The sequence below is a fragment of the Limanda limanda genome, chromosome 14, assembly GCF_963576545.1.
Source record: "Limanda limanda chromosome 14, fLimLim1.1, whole genome shotgun sequence".
Classification (NCBI taxonomy): Eukaryota; Metazoa; Chordata; class Actinopteri; order Pleuronectiformes; family Pleuronectidae; genus Limanda; species Limanda limanda.
The window spans coordinates 10,447,761-10,469,310 of NC_083649.1; the positions used below are offsets into that span (position 1 = coordinate 10,447,761).

The 21,550-nt window shown below is 43.5% G+C and overlaps 1 protein-coding gene across 1 annotated transcript in view; it reads left to right on the forward strand.

Annotated features, from left to right (window-relative positions):
• The first annotated feature begins 205 nt into the window (after window positions 1-205).
• Window positions 206-21,550, forward strand: part of LOC133019869 (rho GTPase-activating protein 26-like) — an 82,870-nt gene continuing 61,525 nt past the window's right edge. The window contains exon 1 of the mRNA XM_061086453.1: window positions 206-657. Within this exon, the coding sequence (XP_060942436.1) occupies window positions 504-657 (154 nt within the window). The 5' untranslated portion in view covers window positions 206-503. The remainder of the gene's footprint in view (window positions 658-21,550) is intronic.

The window sequence follows — 21,550 nt, forward strand, 5'->3', positions numbered from 1 at the left end:
GCTTATCCGCGTCGGGGTAGGCTGGTTACGTTGTGCGGCGGCGCCGAGCTGAGCGGGGCTTGTGGTTCGGGGACGGCAGTGCGTTTAAAAACCCGCCTAGGGGAGACACCGCGTTTACGAGTCCGGAGTCCTGTGTTTGTTTTCCGCGGACTGCCTCCCTCCCTCCCGCCCCCCCTCCTCGGCCCTGGTTCGGGATGAGCTGGTCGTGAGGAGCGCGGCAGCCCCGGGTCACCTGAAGCAAGTGGACCCTTCTCCGGACCTTCTTCCATCTCCCTGGACTGGAAGCATCGTGGAGACCGTTCCTCTGGAGGACTTTAAAAACACAGGAAAGCTGCTTCTTCTCTCGCTGGGTTGTTTACATGCTGTGAGAGGATTTCCCATCATTTCCAGCAGCAGCAGCAGCTCAGGGTTTCTTCCTCTTCCTCCTCCTCCTCCTCCTCCTCCACCTCCTCCTCTTGTTCCTCTGCCGGTGCTGGTGCAGCTGGTGCAGCCGGACTGGGAAGATGGGTCTACCTGCCCTGGAGTTCAGTGACTGCTACCTGGACAGTCCTCAGTTCCGGGAGAGACTCAAGTCCCACGAACTGGAGCTGGACAAGACCAACAAGTTCATCAAGGAGCTGATCAAAGATGGGAAAGCTCTCATCCAGGCGCTGAAATGTAAGTCTCCTCTCAGTCCCCATCCTGAGGACAGTTAGCAGCGTGGACCCTGACCTTGTGGGGACCGACATGTCATGTCTGAGGTCCTGGTTCTGGTTTGGAACGAGTTGGTTCTGGTTACACTTGGAGAGACTGTTTTGAAATGGGCTGTTTGCAATGAATGAATGGAGGTCAATGAGAAATCCCAAGGAGGATAGCTGCTGATGAAGGGTGTGACTGCCAGAGGGTCCATGCTGACTGGCTGGTAAACGACCTGGTTTGTGGCTTGGATCAAACCATTAAGAATAGAAACCTGCACAGATGTTACGTTTATAAGAGGAGACCATGGCTGTGTCTCTATTAATGGGCCACATCCTTCAGAAGCTGCATTTGTGGACTGATTGTGTCACAGCAGTGGGACTGGACTGTCCCAATTCGAATGATCCTCCAATATCCGTCTATAAATGTGTCCTTCTTCCCCCCCAAGGAGGTGAATCCTTCCCAGGTCCACCTTATCCCATGATACATTGCACTTCAGTGACGAAACTGTTTTTTAAAGAGGTGACGGCGGCAGCAAGCAGGGCGTGGAGAGAATTTATGTTTAAAGGTTCAGTGTGTAGAATTTAGTGACATCTAGGGGTGAAGTTGCGTGTTGCAGCTGAATCTCCTTCACCCCACCCTCCCCTTCTAAACAGGAGAGAGAACCTGTGGTGGTCTTCAGTTGTCATAAAAACTCAAAAGGTGTTTAGTTTGTCCAGTTTGGGCCTCGGTAGACAGGACCCGGTCCCGATGTAAATATAATGTATTCAAATATTAAAAGCCTATTCTAGAGTAAAGACTTGTACAGTTTATACACCAAAGATCTTACACACTGGACCTGTAAATGTAAGTGCTCGTTCCAACAGCTGACGTTACCCAGGTTAAAAAAACATTGTTTCAGTGTTTTCGAACAACCAAATGACTTTCTGTCAATAGCTCTGTTGCTAGGCGACGGCTGTAAGGCCCGGACAAAATGCAAAAGAGTTGATATTTTTAGCTTTTTAAAATCGTGCTTTGAAGGCAACATAGACAAGTTCACACCAGACTAACTCAGAAAACAAGTAAACTGGATGCTCCCATATCAGCAGCAATTGGATCTATTATGAGATTGTCTAAAATAAAGGTGTTGATTAGAGTTAGTCCTAATATTCAATAGTATCAGCTTGATATTTGATTTCAGCTACGTGTTTAAGTGTAAAATCTCTCTCTTGATTTTGTTCAACAATTAATAATTTAAAACATTGTCTTTTGACTTTTCAGTAACACAACTTGCAGGTGTTTAAACTCTATTTGCGTAAGTGTGTGTGTGTGTCTGCGTGCAGCACTGTACATACACACCCCTGACATTGCTGATACTGTTGTGTTATGGTAGCTAATGTGTTATTTACACAGCTCGAATCCAGATAGGAACAAACTCTGGAAAGTCCAGAGCAAACCAGTATGCCAGTTCACCTGAACGTTCCACCCTGGTGTTATTGTCTGTGCCCTTTTTAAAACAAACCATCAGGCTCCGTCCTCCCTGTCACCACAAAGCTCTGTCAGCTGACGTCCAGCGATAAAGATGAGTCTCCTCTTGTTTATTGGTCGGATCCAGAAGTCACGAGTGAGCGTTTCACCGAGGTCAGGTGGAGTCACTTGCTTGTTCTGTTTTCAACGAAAAGCAAATTTCCCCAGTTAATCTTTATTTGCCCATAATCCCAGTGTTGTATTGATCAATCAGTTACAACAGGTTTTGAAAGTCAAACGGTATTTTTAACTTCTCCATTCCACTGCACCATAAATCTTGTCTGCTGCGTCTTTCGAACAACACCTTGTCCTCCTCAGCTTTTCTGTGTCTGAGGCCCTGGCGCTGTCCTGGGACGCCCCGGGAGTTTAGGTGGTGACAAATTGCTGCTGGAGGTGGTCGCTCAAAGTCGTCTCACAGCTGCCACACGTGTGCACGTAATGACCAGGTACATGAATGGTGCCACTGGAGGATAAAGTGGAAGATTTACAGTCATAGTGCGCCATGACACCTCAGAACTGACACAATATTCTGTCAACTTACTGAAGCCTGCTGTATCGTATGAGCTGCTCTCAGATGTGCTCTGAAGTCCAGACATGTTCCCTGATGTTATGTGGAGGCGCTGTAAGTGAGGACGCAAATGTCCAAGTCGGTTTCTTTAACTTATCCTGTCAGCCCCCAAGTACAGTCTGAGCATGCCAAACTGGAAGAATGTTAATCTCAAATGTATGAAAAAGAGCTGCCATATCTAAATTAATTGTTATTTTTGAAATGGAAAAAGTAAATATAACAAAGTGTGTAATCTTTTGTAAGCAGACAACTTCTGAAGTTGGTTTTGTTGAAAATCCTCATTGTACCTAAACTGACAATCAGTGACATTCCTTTCTTTTTTTTTTAGATTTTCCTCATATTTTTGCTGAGAAATTTTTGTTACACTTTTTTCTATGAGAATATAAGAATTTTGAACACATTACTCTTTAGTTCAATGGAAGGACAACTTTTGCAAACTTGCAGTCGTGTCATCCTGTACGGCGTGTCAACAATTAAAAGCCTAGACACATTTAGACACACACACATACACACACACAGACACTGTTTCAGCATAGACTTTGAAAACCACACAATTCCTTGAATATGTAGTCGTGAGACGTGCACAGAGTTAGGTGGCAAGTGCATATGCATGCCTTTTTACACACAGACGTGTGCGTGTGTGTATGAGCCAGATGTGACCTCAGGGCTGATGTAGCTTGTTATTACGGAGCCTGTAGAAATGTTTGGTTCTCTGCTCCACCTCTAACATGACACAGCTCAATCAGCCAAACTAACCCTAATTACAAGCTGTGCAGTCACTGTAGCTGTGAGGGAAACGACACACAGTGTTGGGACAGTTCGTATGACAATGAGACGTGACGTTACCATGTTTTCAGCTGGAAGTCTGCAGCTATTCTCAGAACAGTGTGTTCATTCCAGTCTCTTGAGTGTGACCTCTTACTTTACTTACTTCTCAATTTGTAATGTTGCACAGATGTACTGAGGTAATGTGTAGTTTTGCCAACCAGGTCCGTTTTGATGCCAGAATGGGTTTAAAAAAATGAAATGCTTTAACATAATTCAGTGCAACACTTTGATTAGACTCTATAGGTATTAATAGCATGTATAGGTTTTATTTTATAACTTGTATTGTGTTATTTTTTACTAGTATTATCAGAGGGAACTTTTTGGACTTGAAAATAGTGACATTTAGAACAGTGAATATCATTTAACACACGTTTTAAGAACAGTCCAAAAATAATAGTTTAAAAGTCAAGTCAAAAAGACTAGTTGTAATCTGACAGAACATCATTATTCATTTAAATCAATCTACAATACTCTTTTATTTAGTTATAAAACTAGACTGGCACCTGGTAGAGTGGGAACAGTATTTATAAATTCTTTCACTCCTTTGCCCCGTTCATGACCCGGATCTCCGCCAAAATGTAATGAATTCTTTCTTGGCCCGTGTCCGAGCCTTCCACCAGGTTTCATGGGAATCTCTGCAGTAGTTTTTGTTGAATACCGGTGAAAAACCAACAAACAAACTCGCGTAAGGTGGAGGTAACAATGCTAGAACCAGTTCATCCAATGCATATTACACTGGTTTGAAGTCCCAGGACTCAGCTGTTATTAACTAGCTTTTCACAATGAGGTCATCGTTCGCTGCTCTGACATCGCTGCTTTCTGGAGTTAGAAATGTTTTGGTCTGAGTCATCGCTGTGCCATTAAGTTTTAATAATTACATGGTCATGCACATGTGTAACAGCGAAAGCATGACATCACTTTGTCATGCAGATCATTTTACTCCACCAGTTAACTGTAGTTTCAGGGCCTGGGAGCATGAAACATGAGAGAGAGAGCAGCTCAGCTGCAGCTGGTTCGTTAAGTGTAAATTGTGGATATCATGTTATATCATACATTCCTTTAACATGTATTTTATGTGACCTCTGTGTGCTGTGTTTGTGGAGTACTGTGTGCAAACTGAGTGTGTGTGTATTGTGACGTTGAATGAGCTGTGGAGATCAGGCCTGTGGATGGAGCATTGACATGTCAGGAAGAGAGACAGAAATACTCACAGAGAACGACAAAGAAAAGAAAGGGACTCGAGAAGATAAAGCAAATGGAGGATGACATAGGAATAAATGCGTTATCTAAATTGTCAAAATCAAAATTCAAAGCCAAGGAACCATCAGAACACTAAGCTGAAAGAAGTTAAAAGGTTACTCACACTAGATCACTACTTATATCTTGGGTACAAAATTAGCTTAAAACTTTATTCAAACAATTATAGACTCAAAAGAGGGTCCACAGAATCCTCAAGAGAGGTTATTATATATTATTATGTAGGGACTAGGGAGGTAATACTAATCAAACTATGAACTTTGCAGTTATGTGCCTTTTTAGCCCACTGGAAATACTGTTGGTTTATTGATAGCTAAGCTGTGAAGAGGAAGAGGAAGTCCGTGTCTGGTGTAGTTTGGACAGAAATGGCTTGATGCTAAAATTGAATCAACTATTTAAGCCTCATATAAGTGTCCTGATGGACAGACCATTGAAATGCTGTTTGCCAGCCCTTTCGGAGAAATAGTTGATTTCTTAAATTTGCAAAAACTAAACTTACGGAACAAGTGTAATCGCTGTTTAAAATCACTCAAGTTTTATTTGTATAGCCCACATTCACAAATAACAATTCGTCTCATAGGGCTTTAACATTGTGTGACATCCTCTGTCCTTAACCCTCAACAAGAGTAAGGAAAAACTACTAAAAAAAAGGGCACATTGAACTTGAAAGGGCCTTAAATTAAATAAAAAAAGTACAGTACAGTTTATGAAGGCCGGACATTTGACAAACATTGTTCAGGTATGTGTTCTTCAAGGTGTTCGGCCTGTTACTGGATAAAAACAGCCCTTCAGCCATTATCACCGTCTTGATAATGGCTGCGCTTACTCCGTGACTTCAAATTGAACCTTTTAACTGCCCCCTAGCAACCTCACAAATGAGCTGCTGGCGAACTTGTGTGTAGTGGGAATTCCCTGCGACGGAACCGGGCAATGTCGCAATGCATCTCTTTTTCTCTCTGTCTGTTGTATTCCCTCTTTACCGTCTGTCTTTGTTTTTCCTGCAGCCACCCTCTGTGCTGTTGGTGAGTAATAAGGAAGATAATGGCAGTCATTCAGTGGCTCAACTGTCAACCGTGCTGATAGATGAGGGTCGCACACACACACACACACACACACACACGCACGCACCAAAACTAATTCTCAATTATGTCTGATAGAGGGAGTGGACCCCCCCTTTTTCAAATAGGTGCAGAGCAAAAGGAGAGTAAGTCCTGAGGGGGGGAAAGAAGGAGAGAAAGAACGTCTGTGTGTGCAGGAAAGAAAAGAAGAGCTGGGGCTGTTGTGTCTTTCACAATTGTGTCTTAAAACCTGACATGGCCTTATTTTTCTAGCCACTGACCTATAGGAGCTTGGAGCAAAGCAATCTAGGTTGTGGAGAGAAGAGGAGGAAGATGTCGGACGAGGGAAGAAGCGAGGATGGGGTGGAGGGTGGTGGGTGCTGGGGTTGGGGGCAAGGAGGGTCTCACTGTCTGAGGGCATTCCTCTGCATTCATCACATTGGAACAAAGAGCAGAGAAGGGTGTGTGTGTTTTTAATACATGCAGAATATTGTCTGCAGTCGTGAATATTTTGGGTGTAGCCAGGCATCATGCAACATGCGTGTTTCCCGTTATGCCAATGTTTTTATACACGTACACATAAGAAGCTATGTGTGTGTGTGTGTGTGTGTGTGTCTGTGTAAGTGTTTATGTTGCCACTGGCGTACAGCACAATGGGGGTTGGGGGTCTTCCTCTCGCTGTGACGTAGTGCCGAGGAGAAGGAAATTAGGGCACGACTCAGCCCAGTTCTGGTGCTATTGTTGCTTCGCTTTTGTAAGCGCAGACTCTCTAACATACACACACTCACACACACACACACAGACACACACAAACACACACAGTCACTGACTTTTAGCACGGCACTGAATAAAAATTATGTACTTTGTCGTTTAAAAGACTCCCACAACATTTTTCTGGCTTGTGTAATGTAAATTTGTTGCAATATATATACACATTTATTTAGTTACACAGCCCTGTTATAACATAGTGACTTGGCTACTTGCTTGTGTATTTCTCCATTTGAGTCCAACACGTTGCTATAATATGGGATTTATTTTGACTGAGGGATTATTTGCCAAAAGGTTTTCATATCAAATACACACTGTGTAAATAGGAACAACATTAAGAGATGCAACATGTTCGAGGTTAACACATTTTTTATTAAAGAATGTTTCAAGAAAGAGGAAACTCAAACGAGACAGGTTGTTTTTCTAATGGTTAAAAATACACTGTAGCAACAAATGAATTCAAACCCAATGTCGACAGTTAGCAGTGCATGTCACTGTAAAGAAGGAAGTGGGATTCGCACATTAACATGTGTTTAGATATGACTGTGTGAGATATGAAACTCTTACAGTGAAATGAAAGCAGAACCGTAAGTGGCGTCTGTGGTTTGCAAATGACTCCAAGTGTACATGCAAATGCCCCTTGCTGTACATCTGCTTGGCCGTAACGATCGACTTAAACTTAATTTAATTCGATTTAAAATGATTGAATGCATGACGAAAGTGCTTCCATCAAAATGCATCTACAGTTCAATCCAATGTCAACTAAATACTGAAATCCTGTTTCAATGTGGTTATAATTTGCAGTAGGTCAATTGAGAAGATGTTATTTTGCAGCAACGTGTCAACATATCTTTAACTTCTACTTAAAGTGAGCCCATAAAAACTTTCCCCCTTCAGCAGGTGAATGTGAAAACAGCGTTCAGGTGTCAAACGCTGCAGGTAAATCACTGTCACTGTGAAGGTCAAACACCCAAGTGAAACTATAATTAGAAAAAACAAATTGTAAGTGGAGGGTGGACTTGAGTGACAAGGGAAATTAAACCCTCACTTTAGTGTTTTGACATAAATATATATGATTTTTGTTTTCCAATATGCATTCAAGATAAATTAAAAAATACACTTCCATGAATGAGTAGTTGTGGAATAATAAACAGTGTGTAACGTTAGGTTACCTGCAACTTAATCCTGACATACTTTGTGTATTTTGTGCCTTTGCTGCTGCACAAAAGTCATATTGACGTGTTCCCAAACATAGCTCTATCATAACAATCTCAAGAAATGAAGCAGTTTGCCATTAGGATGACATAGTGTCACCTGTCTTCCAATAAAAACCAATTTGATTCAAGAATGTTCTTGAATTGAGCCTTGCTTTTCCTCTTGTGATCGTAAAACACTGTGAACGGAGCAGGACGAGAGCAGGAGGAGGAGGAACGGTGTGAACTCTGCAGGAATGCACCTTCAACTTTCTGCACATGGTTACCTGATCGCTGCTGTTGGGGCATAAAAGAAACAGCTGCGCTTTGCAAAACCTGCTTTCACTGCAGGTGGTAATATGGCAAATTGTTTAATTGCCACTATTTGAACAGCAGATGAATTCTAGGGAATGACTTTGCCGGACGCCGCACCCTACTGCATGAGGGCGGGGCCGTCAGCGAGACAAAGGGTTTTAAGCTTTATGCCAAGTTTGTGTTTCAATTGAAGATTAAACTCAGAATTCACGGTTGATCAGATCCATCCTGCTACGCCCAATTAGAACATCATCATGATTCTCTCTACAAGTCTGAACTCATTAAACAGAGAGTTTAAATGAAGCAGAACCTACTAACTGGCCTTCCATTCTTGTTCTACTTGATATTGTCTGAATTTTAACGAATACATTCTTGTCATTATCACCTTTTATACAGCTTGTTCATGATGGTAACATTGTATATTCTGCCTCGCGGTTCTGTATAAAATGTTCAGGCATGGAATGGGGAATTGTCGTCGTGTTTTTCACAGAGACTATGAATAAAGATGCACTCTATCAAGAGTCTGAGGTCCAATATCAGTTTCAGCCTTAAAATTACGGAAACCAGAGAAAAATGTATTTGACATGTTTTTTGGTACATGTCGCTTCCGCTTAAATGGAGGAGGCTGGGGTTATGATCTATTCTGTGGCCAGCGAGTGATTGACTGTTACGCCCCCTGGTGGCTCGTAGCTGGACATAACATAAATGCAACAGGTCTGAATAAGTGAGGGTGCAATCACACAAAACACAAGACCAGATATAAGATAAAGACAGTATTTATTTAGACAAAGCAACACAGGGATCAACAAGGACTAACAGTGGCACCAAAGAAAAAGAACACAAAGAAATCCCCCCCCCCCTTTACAGGTGCTTAGCACCCAAAAGTACAGCGGGTGGTGCTCACTCTAACCTGAGGTATTAACAAACAGTAAACCTACGTGAGTGTGATATGTAAACCCCGGAGTATCTTACCTATCCTTGTAGTCCCTGTGCGCACAACAAACAAAGTAAACAAAGACAAAAGACAAAACAAAAGTAGGCTGCTACAACTTAAACTACTGGTAAAAACTAAAGACACCAGCAAACATCAGGACCAAACAAAACAATCAGCGCTCTGACACAGCTCACCACAAACGCCTCCTCTCGCCAACAAAACAAACACAGGACTATTTAAAGAGGAAGGGTTGACGAGAGATCTGTCACAGGTGGGGTGATTGGAAGATTGGATGCAGGGGAGATGAGCGGCCATGATGCTTCTTCTTCTGGCCACTTCACTGGCGCGTCCTGCCCGAGAGCTCCCCCTTCCAGTCACTGGAGGCATCACCAGTCTATAAGGACTTGGGAACAAAACAACAACACAAGACAGAACACAACACATGTATACATACAGGACATACAGAACACTGTCCGTAACACTCCCCCCCATAAAGAGTCAGCCCAGGGCTGACGATACCTTAAACCATCCCGTAAACCCCAAAATCAATATCAATTTCCCACAGAGGTTTTGAGGACTACTGACCAACAATATTTACACGCGAGACAGAGCGTCTGCAAACACATTCTCGGTGCCCTTTTTGTGGTGGATCACCAGGTTGTAATTCTCAATAAACAAAGACCAACGCATCAGTCGTTGGTTGTGGTTGTGCATGCGATGCAGAAACACTAGCGGATTGTGGTCCGTGTAAATCACCACAGGCTCCGCACTAGACCCAACATACACCTCAAAAAATTGAAGCGCAAGCAGCAAAGCCAACGTCTCCTGTTCTATGGTAGAGTAGTGCATTTGGCTACTATTAAACTTCTTCGAAAAGAATCCTACAGGGTGGACCAAACCCTCAGAATCCATCTGAGTTAAAACTGCACCAGCACCAATACCGCTCGCATCGACTTCCATGGAAAACGGTTTACTAAAATCAGGAGCACTGAGTACTGGCGCATTACACAAGAGTGCTTTACAACACTCAAAGGCAGTTTGACACCTGTCTGACCAGACAAACTTTACCAATGGACTGATCAAGTCAGTCATTGGGGCTGCAACAGAAGAGAAGTTCCTACAGAACCCTCGGTAGTAACCAGTCATTCCGAGGAATCGGCGTAACTCTCGCCGAGTGGTGGGCACTGGGAAAGATGTGATTGCTGCGATTTTGGCCTCCAAGGGACGCACTTGGCCTCCGCCCACCTGTTTACCCAAGTAGGTCACAGTTGCCTTCCCAAACTCACACTTTGCCAGGTTCAGTGTCAGGGATGCATCAGCCAGTCGCTGAAACACAGTTCTTAGCGAGTCCACATGAGCAGTCCACTCTGATGAGTGTATTACCACATCATCCAAATATGCAGTACAGTTAGGTACACCACTAAACACAATATTCACCAACCTTTGGAAAGTGGCCGGAGCGTTTCTCATTCCGAAAGCCATCACGGAATATTGTAAAAAATTGTCAGGAGTCACAAAAGCACTGATAGCAGAAGCACGTGGTGAAAGGGGCACTTGCCAATAACCTTTCAATAGATCTAACTTTGTGACATATCGAGCTGACCCTATGGTATCCACGCAATCATCTACTCTGGGCATAGGAAACGAGTCAGGTACAGTAACATGATTTACCTTTCGATAATCTGTACAGAATCTGACAGTAGCGTCAGGCTTTGGAACCAATAAGCACGGAGAACTCCATGGACTGGAACTGGGCTGAGCTAAATTATGTTCAAGTAAATAGTCAACCTCTTTTCTCATCAAAGCTCTCTTATGTGCATTTACCCTGTATGGGTGCTGTTTAATAGGCCGGGACTCACCCACCTCTATGTCGTGCTCTAACACCGTAGTGCGGGTAGGCACATCTCCAAACAGACAGGGGAACTCTGAGATAAGGCAGAGTAGGTCAGCTTCCTGCTCCCTGCTTAAATGATGCATCAAGGATGGAAGTTTCACCAACATCTCTGAATTGGACAACCGAGGGGTCTGTTGCTGGGCATTGCGTAAACTCAGGCCATCCTCATCACTCACTGCATTAGGGCTCACTGCTAGTGACACCGCAGCCGCAACAGTGGCTACAAGAGGTGCACTGCGTGTCTCCGGCTGGACCTCGTCTCTGTTGTAATAATTTTTCAACATATTTATATGACACACTCTGGTTTTCCGTCTTCTATCAGGGGTCCTGACCACATAGTCAGTGGCACTCAACCTCCTGTCAATAGTATAAGGTCCTGAAAACCGAGCACTCATTGAATTACTTAGAATGGGCAGTAACACTAAAACCAAGTCACCTGGCTGTAGAGAACGTGGAAGTGCTTTTTTATCAAACTGCCGCTTCATACCCTGTTGTGCAGCAGAGAGACTCTCCCTAGCGATACTACAAGCCTCGTGCAGTCGTTCTCGGAAGCGACTCACGTAGGTCAGCACGTTTCGCTGGGTGGACGAACTCTTGTCCGTTAGCTGATCCTTTAACACCTGTAAAGGGCCTCTGACGGTGTGACCAAATACCAGCTCTGCTGGACTAAAACCTAGTGACTCTTGCACTATTTCCCTAACGGCAAATAGAGCCAAAGGGACGCCTTCATCCCATTCCCTACCGGTCTCCATGATATATTTGCGCAACACTGACTTAAACGTCTGATGCCATCTTTCGAGTGCCCCCTGCGACTCAGGGTGATAAGCACTCGAGATCCGATGTGATATCGAGAGGGATGTTAACACCTGTTCAAAAATACCCGAAAGGAAGTTGGTACCTTGATCGGTTTGCACGATCTTAGGAAGGCCGAAAGTAGAAAAGAACTTGATCAGGGCCCTTACTACTGACTGAGCTGTTATACTCCTAAGAGGGATAGCCTCTGGATACCGGGTAGCTACACACATGATTGTTAACAGGAACTGGTTACCGGATTTCGTTTTTGGCAGAGGACCAACACAATCAACCAACACGTGCTCAAACGGTTCCCCTATAGCCGGGATCGGGTGAAGAGGTGCAGGCTTGATAACCTGATTAGGCTTCCCCGTAATCTGACACACGTGGCACGTACGGCAAAACGAAGACACATCTCGCTTCAAACCTGGCCAGAAGAAATGTCGCAACACTCGGTCATAGGTTTTCGTAACACCTAGATGACCAGACCAGAGATGTTCATGAGCCAGAGATAACACGGACTGTCTGTACTGTGTAGGCACAACAATCTGAAAAACATTACTCCACTCATTATCAAAATCAGCGCGAGATTTCCATCTCCGCATCAGTAGATCATTTTCCATAAAATAATCAATTTCTTTATTTTTAGCGATCTCTGGAGCAAGAGCCGCAGCAAAACACTTTGCTAAAGTAACGTCCTCCTTCTGAGCAGCAATAAGACTGCTTCGTACCATAGGCAACCTAGTTGTCTCTGTGGTGGAAGTATCGCCCTGAACCTTAAGCTGGACACTCGGCTCAGCAGTAGACTGAATAATCACAGATGGGGAAAGAGTCGGGCCAGACACCTCAGTAGCGAACAGGGTATCCGACAAATCAACTGCTTCACCCAGACTACGTGCTTGAGCACGGGTGACCACACACACAGGGAACACTTCAGGGAAGTCCTGAGCCAACACATCAGGCTGCAAAATCTCAGGTCTTTCTAGAACTTCTAAAAGTGGCATAACTTTGCCACCAGCGATGTCATTCCCTAGCAGAAATGTGACGCCTCTAACGGGCAAAGACGGGCGCACGCCCACTTTAAACACTCCATTTGCTAGGTCACAGGATAAATGTATCTTATGGAGAGGCACAGACACAAAGCCCATTTCAATGCCTTGCACAAGCACGCTGGAGCCACTTAAAGTGTCATTGCAAAAAGGTAACACATCTGACAATATAAAAGACTGTGCTGCGCCAGTATCTCTTAATATGCGCACTGGATGCTGGTTCAACGCATTCGCACTAAGGGAAACCAGGCCGTCCAACACAAATGGTGTGTAACAGGGTTCCAGAGTATTGTCCTCCATCTCCGGGACTAGTGACACTTGACCCAACAATGTTTGCACCAAACCAACCTCTTTTGGTCGTTTGCTTGGCTGTGACTGCTTGCGTTTTAACCTAAAACAGTCAGCCTTTATGTGACCTGTTTCGTGACAATAGTAACACTCCCGTTCCTCGTTAGAGCGGAGAGGCAAGGGACGTGGCGGACTAGACTGCATTCTAGCCGAGGCAGAAGGAGTAAAAGACCTACTCTCATATCGGGGAATCCCAAATGTTTGCTTGTGCGATAACACAAACTCATCAGCAAGCACCGCAGCTTGCCCTACTGTCCCAACCTTTTGCTCATTGAGATACGTCACTATTCGATCAGGCAGACAATTCTTAAACTCTTCGATGAGAACCAATTGAGATAGGGTGTCAAAATCAGTCGCGTTGCTTGCCTTGCACCAGCGATTAAACAAAGTCTCTTTCTCACGGGCGAACTCCACGAAGGTTTTACTTGACAATTTCTTAAATGTCCTGAACTTTTGTCTATATGCCTCTGGCACGAGTTCGTATGCACGAAGCACAGCTGTCTTGATAGTGTCATATGACAAACTGTCTTCTAGAGAGAGGGAAGCTAAAATCTCCTGGGCTTTACCTGTGAGTTTACATTGAAGCATTATAGACCATACCTCTTTTGGCCATTGCAGGGAGGTAGCCACTCGCTCAAAGGCAGTAAAATATGAGTCTACTTCCGCCTCACGAAACTGAGGAACTAGCACGATATTTCGGCTCACTTCAAAACCTCTCGCAGGCGCGGAGGATTCAGCAGATACGGACCGAGTTTGAGCTGAACTCGCAGCAGCAGCTTCTATTTCTAGGCGCTTTAACTTCACCTCTTTATCTGCGGTTATTTCTATTCTGCGGTAATCCGCCTCTATTTCTAATCTGCGGCTATCCGCCTCTATTTCTAATTCCATTTTACGAATAGCCAACTTGTGACTATACTCTGCTTCTTTCTCTTTCTCCTGCGCCTCCATCTGCAAGCGCGCTAAGCGTAGCCTATAGCGGGCATCATCACTTGCTCTAGGTGAGGAAAATGGAGAGAGTCGGGGCAGAGTTAGAGGAGGCTTACGCTCCAGATCAGAAGGAACTGACTCATCCTTACCCAGCCCTCCCCCATCTACCTCTTCCTCCCTGCTGTCCTTCTCTGAGTTAGAAGACAAGGATAAGGCTGGACTAGCGGGCGCACGAGTAGCGGCACTGCTGCCCGTACCAAGCACTTTGTTGTGAACCAACATACGTACGACCGCTTCTTTCAATTCAGCTTTTAGCTGATTTGGGGGGACTGAAAATTCAAAATGTGCCGCAATGGCATACAAATCTTTTTTTTTACAGCGATCAATCTGTTCCACAGAAGGATCACTAAGAAAACACGCAAGATCAAACGTGTCCATGATGTTTCAACCAGCCTTAACACAAACCTTAACTAATCTAACCAATATCAACAGCCTACTTGACGTGTGCACTGCACACCAACACTCAACAAACCTGTTGCTTAATTAGGATCAAAGATCCCGGACGAGCCCCCAATTTATGTTACGCCCCCTGGTGGCTCGTAGCTGGACATAACATAAATGCAACAGGTCTGAATAAGTGAGGGTGCAATCACACAAAACACAAGACCAGATATAAGATAAAGACAGTATTTATTTAGACAAAGCAACACAGGGATCAACAAGGACTAACAGTGGCACCAAAGAAAAAGAACACAAAGAAATCCCCCCCCCCCTTTACAGGTGCTTAGCACCCAAAAGTACAGCGGGTGGTGCTCACTCTAACCTGAGGTATTAACAAACAGTAAACCTACGTGAGTGTGATATGTAAACCCCGGAGTATCTTACCTATCCTTGTAGTCCCTGTGCGCACAACAAACAAAGTAAACAAAGACAAAAGACAAAACAAAAGTAGGCTGCTACAACTTAAACTACTGGTAAAAACTAAAGACACCAGCAAACATCAGGACCAAACAAAACAATCAGCGCTCTGACACAGCTCACCACAAACGCCTCCTCTCGCCAACAAAACAAACACAGGACTATTTAAAGAGGAAGGGTTGACGAGAGATCTGTCACAGGTGGGGTGATTGGAAGATTGGATGCAGGGGAGATGAGCGGCCATGATGCTTCTTCTTCTGGCCACTTCACTGGCGCGTCCTGCCCGAGAGCTCCCCCTTCCAGTCACTGGAGGCATCACCAGTCTATAAGGACTTGGGAACAAAACAACAACACAAGACAGAACACAACACATGTATACATACAGGACATACAGAACACTGTCCGTAACATTGACCCTTTGCTTTCATTTTTGGGGACGTGTCATATTGTCCATCTTTATGTAAAGTCTATGGTTACAAGTCATACAGGCATATATCTAAAATCATGTCTGACAGCTGCACGTTGTTATTGTTACTGTCCATGAATTGTCACAAGACCTGAATGACTTTGTTTACATTGTTGTTTGAAGCCCAGATTAGTAAAACAGGATCCTCAAGCCCAAAGTTAGTTATTAATCAAAATGATTTTTTTCCTCTCTCTTATACATCAAAGAGAAATGTCACTTAAGAACAGGGTGGTTTATTTATCCCTCCGAATCTCTTCAAAGTAAATCTGTAGCTACAGGTTATTATTCAATCCTTAACCCTCAAATTCAAGACGTGTGTGGTAATGAAGTAGAAACTCTCAGCCTGCGGTGGAAAAAAGGTGTGGCCCTCAGCTGCTTTAACAAGAAACCTTAGGCCACCAGGCAAATCGCTGCCCAGACTTGCAACAGGTGTCATATTGAGCTGAGAGGTTTTTTTTTTTAATTTTTAACTCACTGGTGTCTTGAAATGTTGCAACATTTACAGAGGACGGTGATTTAGCCTGTCAGTTGTGGCTAAAATCAAGCAGAAGTACACAAATACACCCACACACACTCAAACTCTCCCACACTCGATCACATGCTTACACATGTTGTTGATAAAATCTTGCTATTTTCTATTTTTTACATCAAAGCTGTCAAAGTGAGTCGGAACAAAAGGAGAAGAGCCAGTGTTAGAAGTCCAAAGCTGGAGCAGTGTTTGAGTCTCGCCTCCTTTCAGGGAACTGAGAGTCTGCAGGTTGTGAGGTGAAAACAGGTTGTTGTGTCCAGGAGGGACGATACTGTGTTTGACACAGGAGAGAACAGTCCCTCTGTGTTATGTTTGGAAAAAGCCAGCCTGGACTTTATTTCAGCTTCCAGAGTTTCACTACACTTTCCACTCTTTGTGGGCACAAAGGAAGTGCACCTGTTTTCCACCTGTGGCCACATTACACTGCTAGAGGTGAAACATGCACGGCTCCATTTTCTACCCCCACTATGGTTCAATAACACATGCTGTACCTTACTACAGTTATTTAACAGCTACTGGTCTTTTTATAAAATAAGACACGCTTATATGATGCATTGTTTCAAATTGTAATATCTGACAATAAATAAATATATTTCAAAATATTGCAAATATATATATATATATATATTCTAACCCAATATTTTCCTCTTACATTAATCCTATTGAAATCGTAATGGAATAAATTGTTATCATGAAACTATCGTTATCTGCGCTTTCTTCGCTGCTGTTTTGAAGGGGTCCGGTTCAGACATGTTCTTTAGAAATTGTTGAGCCATTTCAATGGAGGACATACAAATAAACTCAAGGGCTACACTAGCAAGACAAACTACAAGCAGATATCCATCGCAAGCGATATCGTCTAGAGGAGAACTTCTGGATTTTCTGTCATAGCACACAAATTAAAGAGCGAGAATGTTCGGACAGAGGTCATGAACTTAATTTGATCTCGATGAGTAGTGAGATTGCCATCAGTGCTTCCAGCCCGATGAGCTAGACACTCAAACACTGTCCTTTGTTGGATTCCTCCTCATCAAGCTCGTGGTGTTTTTCATTTTTAACCTTTTTTCCGTGAACCACGAGTCCAAAGCTTTCTTTTCTGTGTTTAGCATGAAGGCGACAAGTTTAGTTTCCGTGAAGAAAGATTGGTGTAAAGGATTATCACTCTTACAATAAACTGATTCATCCAAGACTCTGTACGACTATTATAACTCTTTGTGGTGTTTTCATGGTCTTCATTTCCATTACTGTTAAATACAATCAAGAGTTTGTTTCCAAACGGGAAATGTTACGTGGGAAAATACTGTAAAAATGTTCACAATTTATGGGGCTTTAGGAGCATGATGTATGACTTCATCCATCAGGGAACACTTCATTTAAGAGGCCAGTCCTCTGGCCAAAATCTATGACTTCAAATTTATATTCTTAATATCTTGTGTGTCCTTAACTGACTCGGAAATCACATCCTCCTGCCCCTTCACCACATAGATCTTTTTATTACACATTAATGGTTTTGCTAAGGGAAGTGACACCTACTGTGTAAAGTCTTTTACTTGTAAAACGATATGTCTTCTTTCAACTCTTGACCTTGGAAAAGGCAGTTTAAGCTTAATTTTGTAGAAGGGGGGCTTTAAACAGGTCATGACTGAAGGCTCAATACGTCCTTAGGGCTTTCATTGTCAGACCAGTATTAAAGGAGACAGATGACCTTCCAAAATTGTGATTCTCTTTTCCTTTTCCGGTTCTCTTCCTCTTTCTCTTGCTTCCCACTTCCTCTTTCCTGTTAGCTGTGGTTGTGCTTATATCTTCTCATCCGCCTTCACCTTAATTTTCTCATCTCCTGTCCCTCCTCATTTCCTTTCCGTCAATCTGACATGGCACTGCCTATTACCCTTCTTCTGTCCTCCAGTCCCGCCCATCCTGCTTCCCTATCTGAAGTCACTCTGTTTTCTGTTATTAAAATAGGAAAAGGGCTTGCAGTGAAAGCTGAATCGGATGAGTGAAGGAGTGCGTATTTAATGAAGTGCAGGACGGTCTAACTCTCTCCATCACTCCCATTGTTTCATTTGGTTCCACGGCAAGCATGGCAGCGTGCCTGACCAGTCCTTATGATACTACTTGCCAGTGGTTGTGTTATATTTATAACAATGAGAGAACCCCCACTGTGGTGAAGTAATCATACTGGACATCAATCTGAGACACTTGGTTAGTGTAATACTAGATTTCTCTCTTGATCTTTCGATTGTGTCTTTCAAAAACTAGTAAATGGTTCAAGCTGTGTTACATTTTCTATTTATGTTATAGTGATATGCTGTATTTGGGAACTGTGCTCGAGGTGAATGCAAAACAGTCTAAAAAAGGAGCAGATGTACTGAATTATTGAACACGATGCAGTGATCTGAGCTGCGGCCGGCTTTCTGTGTTACTATTGTTGTCCTGTTGAGTGAAGAATCAGCTGTCTGAGAGACGGAGCTGCTATAAAAAGGGAGTGCAAGAAAATACGGAGCATTTTCAAGACTCATTACCCATTTCATGCTGGAAGACGGAGTGTGAGGTTGACCTGTCTAGTGGCTGCAGTCTTCTCCTACTTAAAGTTGAGAGTGATGGGGGGGGGGGGGGGAGCTTGAGGTGGTGCAATTGGAAGCAGAGTCGGAAAAGAGAAAAGTTTCATGTGTCAGGTTTCAGGTTTCAAGGTTGTAAAGTGGACCCAACTGAACTCACGGTATAATGTACAGATGTGCTTACTCAAGTTTTAAATAAGTCATTGAGATCTCCTGGGGAGTTCTGGTGGCCCGTTTATTATGTATCTGCAGGGGGAATGTCTTTTAAGATTTATGGAGCAAACTAAAATATATTTTTTGTTGCTGGGATTGACGTGAGAATTCTCTAGCAAAGGGCTTATTTTTAGCCTCTTTCATACCATTCCACATCTATTGCTTGGTTTCAGTAGCACTACTCCTGTGTTCCAGCAGCAGGCATCTGTTGTATCAGACATGCTCTGATAAACTTGCTGAACATTACCTGCCCAGCACCAGATGGCAGACGGACAAATGTAGAAAGCAGCTGGAGAACATACAACCCTTTTCGAGAAAGGTGAACCTGGTGCAAGTGCTGGTTCGGAGTTGGTTCAACTTTTTAAGAACCAGCTTGCTTCTCCTCAAGCTCTGTTACATTGTTGTTTTCGGTCTTACTGGTCCTGTTAGTCACAGTAATCTTAACCCCCTGACGTAAGCCTTTTTATTCTCCTAGACCAGCAAAGTGTTGGTGCCAGAGCTGAACCAGTTTTTCTTCTGCTGTTCTTAAGAACTGGTTAGAGATTAGACACTTGCTCCAAATCGGCCCTTCAAACTGCCTTGGTTTGAAAATGAGTCATAGAGAAACCTCTAGCATCTGAGGAGACAAATATTTTTTGCAGAGAGTTGGTGGAAGCCAAGTTAGTGTTAGTTAAGTGTGTTGTTGGTCACCCATAGAGACCAGACTGCAGAGGAATGCTAACGTCTGCTAGATGTGTGCAAAGAGGCACTTATCCAAAAACACATTTGACATAGGAACATCACAAGGCCATAAGAGTGTGAAATAGAGCTTTTTCAAAGTTTTTCTGTGCCCTATTGGCCCAAAACCCCCCAAATCCCTATTGATGGATTTTTCGAACCTTTACGGGACAGGACATACTTCTATTTCGCTCGAGCACTTCAGCAGTGTTTGCTGGGGGAAGGAAGCATGCTACTGTTCAACTTCCACCACCTCGATTTCCCCAGCCGGTCTTAAGGGTTTCACCTGGCAGCCCTACAGACACAACCTATTATACAGTATTTGTAATCCAATCATTTAATACATTAAATGCACGATACAGCTTTGCCTCTTATTGATGCAGTGTTCGGTTTACTGAGAGAAACCTGCACTTGAAATTCACCCGGTATCAGTGTGTTTTGAGTGGAAGAGACGGAGCACGTGCAGGGGTGGGCTGAGGGGAGGACTCGTCTCCATCGCCGGCCGGAGCCAACCCAAACAAACCACAGTCCATTGGCAGGGAGCGCCCGGGAGTGTGTGTTTGTATTTAACAGTGTGCATGCGTGTGTGTGAGTGTGTGTGTGTGTGTGTGTGTGTGTGTGTGTGTGTGTGTGTGTTCAGCTCCCATCCGTTTTGTCCCGCCTTCTCCAAAAATAACCCCCTGCTAAGAATATTTAATCCCCCAGGTTACCGCTCTCTCTTCTCTGTATGTCTTGCTCTTTATCTCACCCTCACACATTTAATGTGCATACTGTACATGCACACACACACAGACACACACACAGACACACGCTGACAAACGCATACACACACACACACACACACTTATACACACACACATATGCAGGGGTAGTATGGGGGGTGGATCTCCGGATTTAAAGCCAGCCAAAACTCAGGGGCTTAGTGGGGGTAATCTGGTAGGTGTGTGTTTGCTTTATTCTATCTGTTTTCATGTGTCTGGAGTCATTGTCGGGGGTAAAGTGGTTTTGGCTCGGCCTGCTGTCTAGCTCTGGCTTCTGCCCATGGGCTAGAGATTACGGCAGGATGGGGGGAAACTCTCATTTCACATTTAGTGCTTCTGTCTGTCAATGGATTTGAGAACTCTACTTTTATGGCAATATTTCCAATCCTTGGTCTTTTGGTTGTAATCACATCGTGCAGGGTCAGATTGTGGCGCTGATGGGACCCGTGGTCAGGAGGGCAAGCCAGGATTAATGCTGGAACATTGGGGGTTAGGGGTGGTGCAGGTGGGATAGGATTCAATTTGAGGGGAGGGGGGCAGGGATTAACTGTGCGTCTATCCCTTCGGGAAATTACACCAAACAGCTTGTGCTTGATACTGGTGGCAGTGGGTGGGGCCCTCTTCTGGAAGAACCACTTTATATTCGTTTAGCTATTTCACTCAAATTGACTATTATTCCCATTTCAGGTCATGATTTTTTAATAATAAAAGAAACACAGTGATTGCAGTGTTCCTAATTTTCACACAATCTTCAATTTGAGCACTTCTTGATTGTTTTATATTGTTACTATTCCCACCATGACTCTCAAAACCCTCCGGACTGAATGATGTGAATCATGCAGAAAAAACCTTAAATCGAATTTTATCTCCAGTCAGAGAAAATAATTTTCCATTCTAAATTTATCCCCCGACATAACCTGACATAACCTTTTTCCAAAAGTGATTTGTTTTTTTTTGGCTTCTTTTTTGAGGAGGAAAATCAGAGCACATGCAAACCAAGGCTCTGACATAATGTAAATAAACTGAATTGACTGAGTAAACAGCAGAAATTAGAAATGAATGAATCCAGTTTTATTTACATATACATGCAATCATTTAAAAGCTGCATAATTTAAACATTCTGCTAATTTTCATTTGTAGAAGTCATGAGTGGATGTAGTATTTCTTAACCATCACTCCTGCTTTGTGCCGCTAGCAGAAACAAAAAATTCATCTAACAAATTTAAGATGTCACATGTTGAGTCGTTTGGTGAAATTCAATAGTTGACCACAGGAA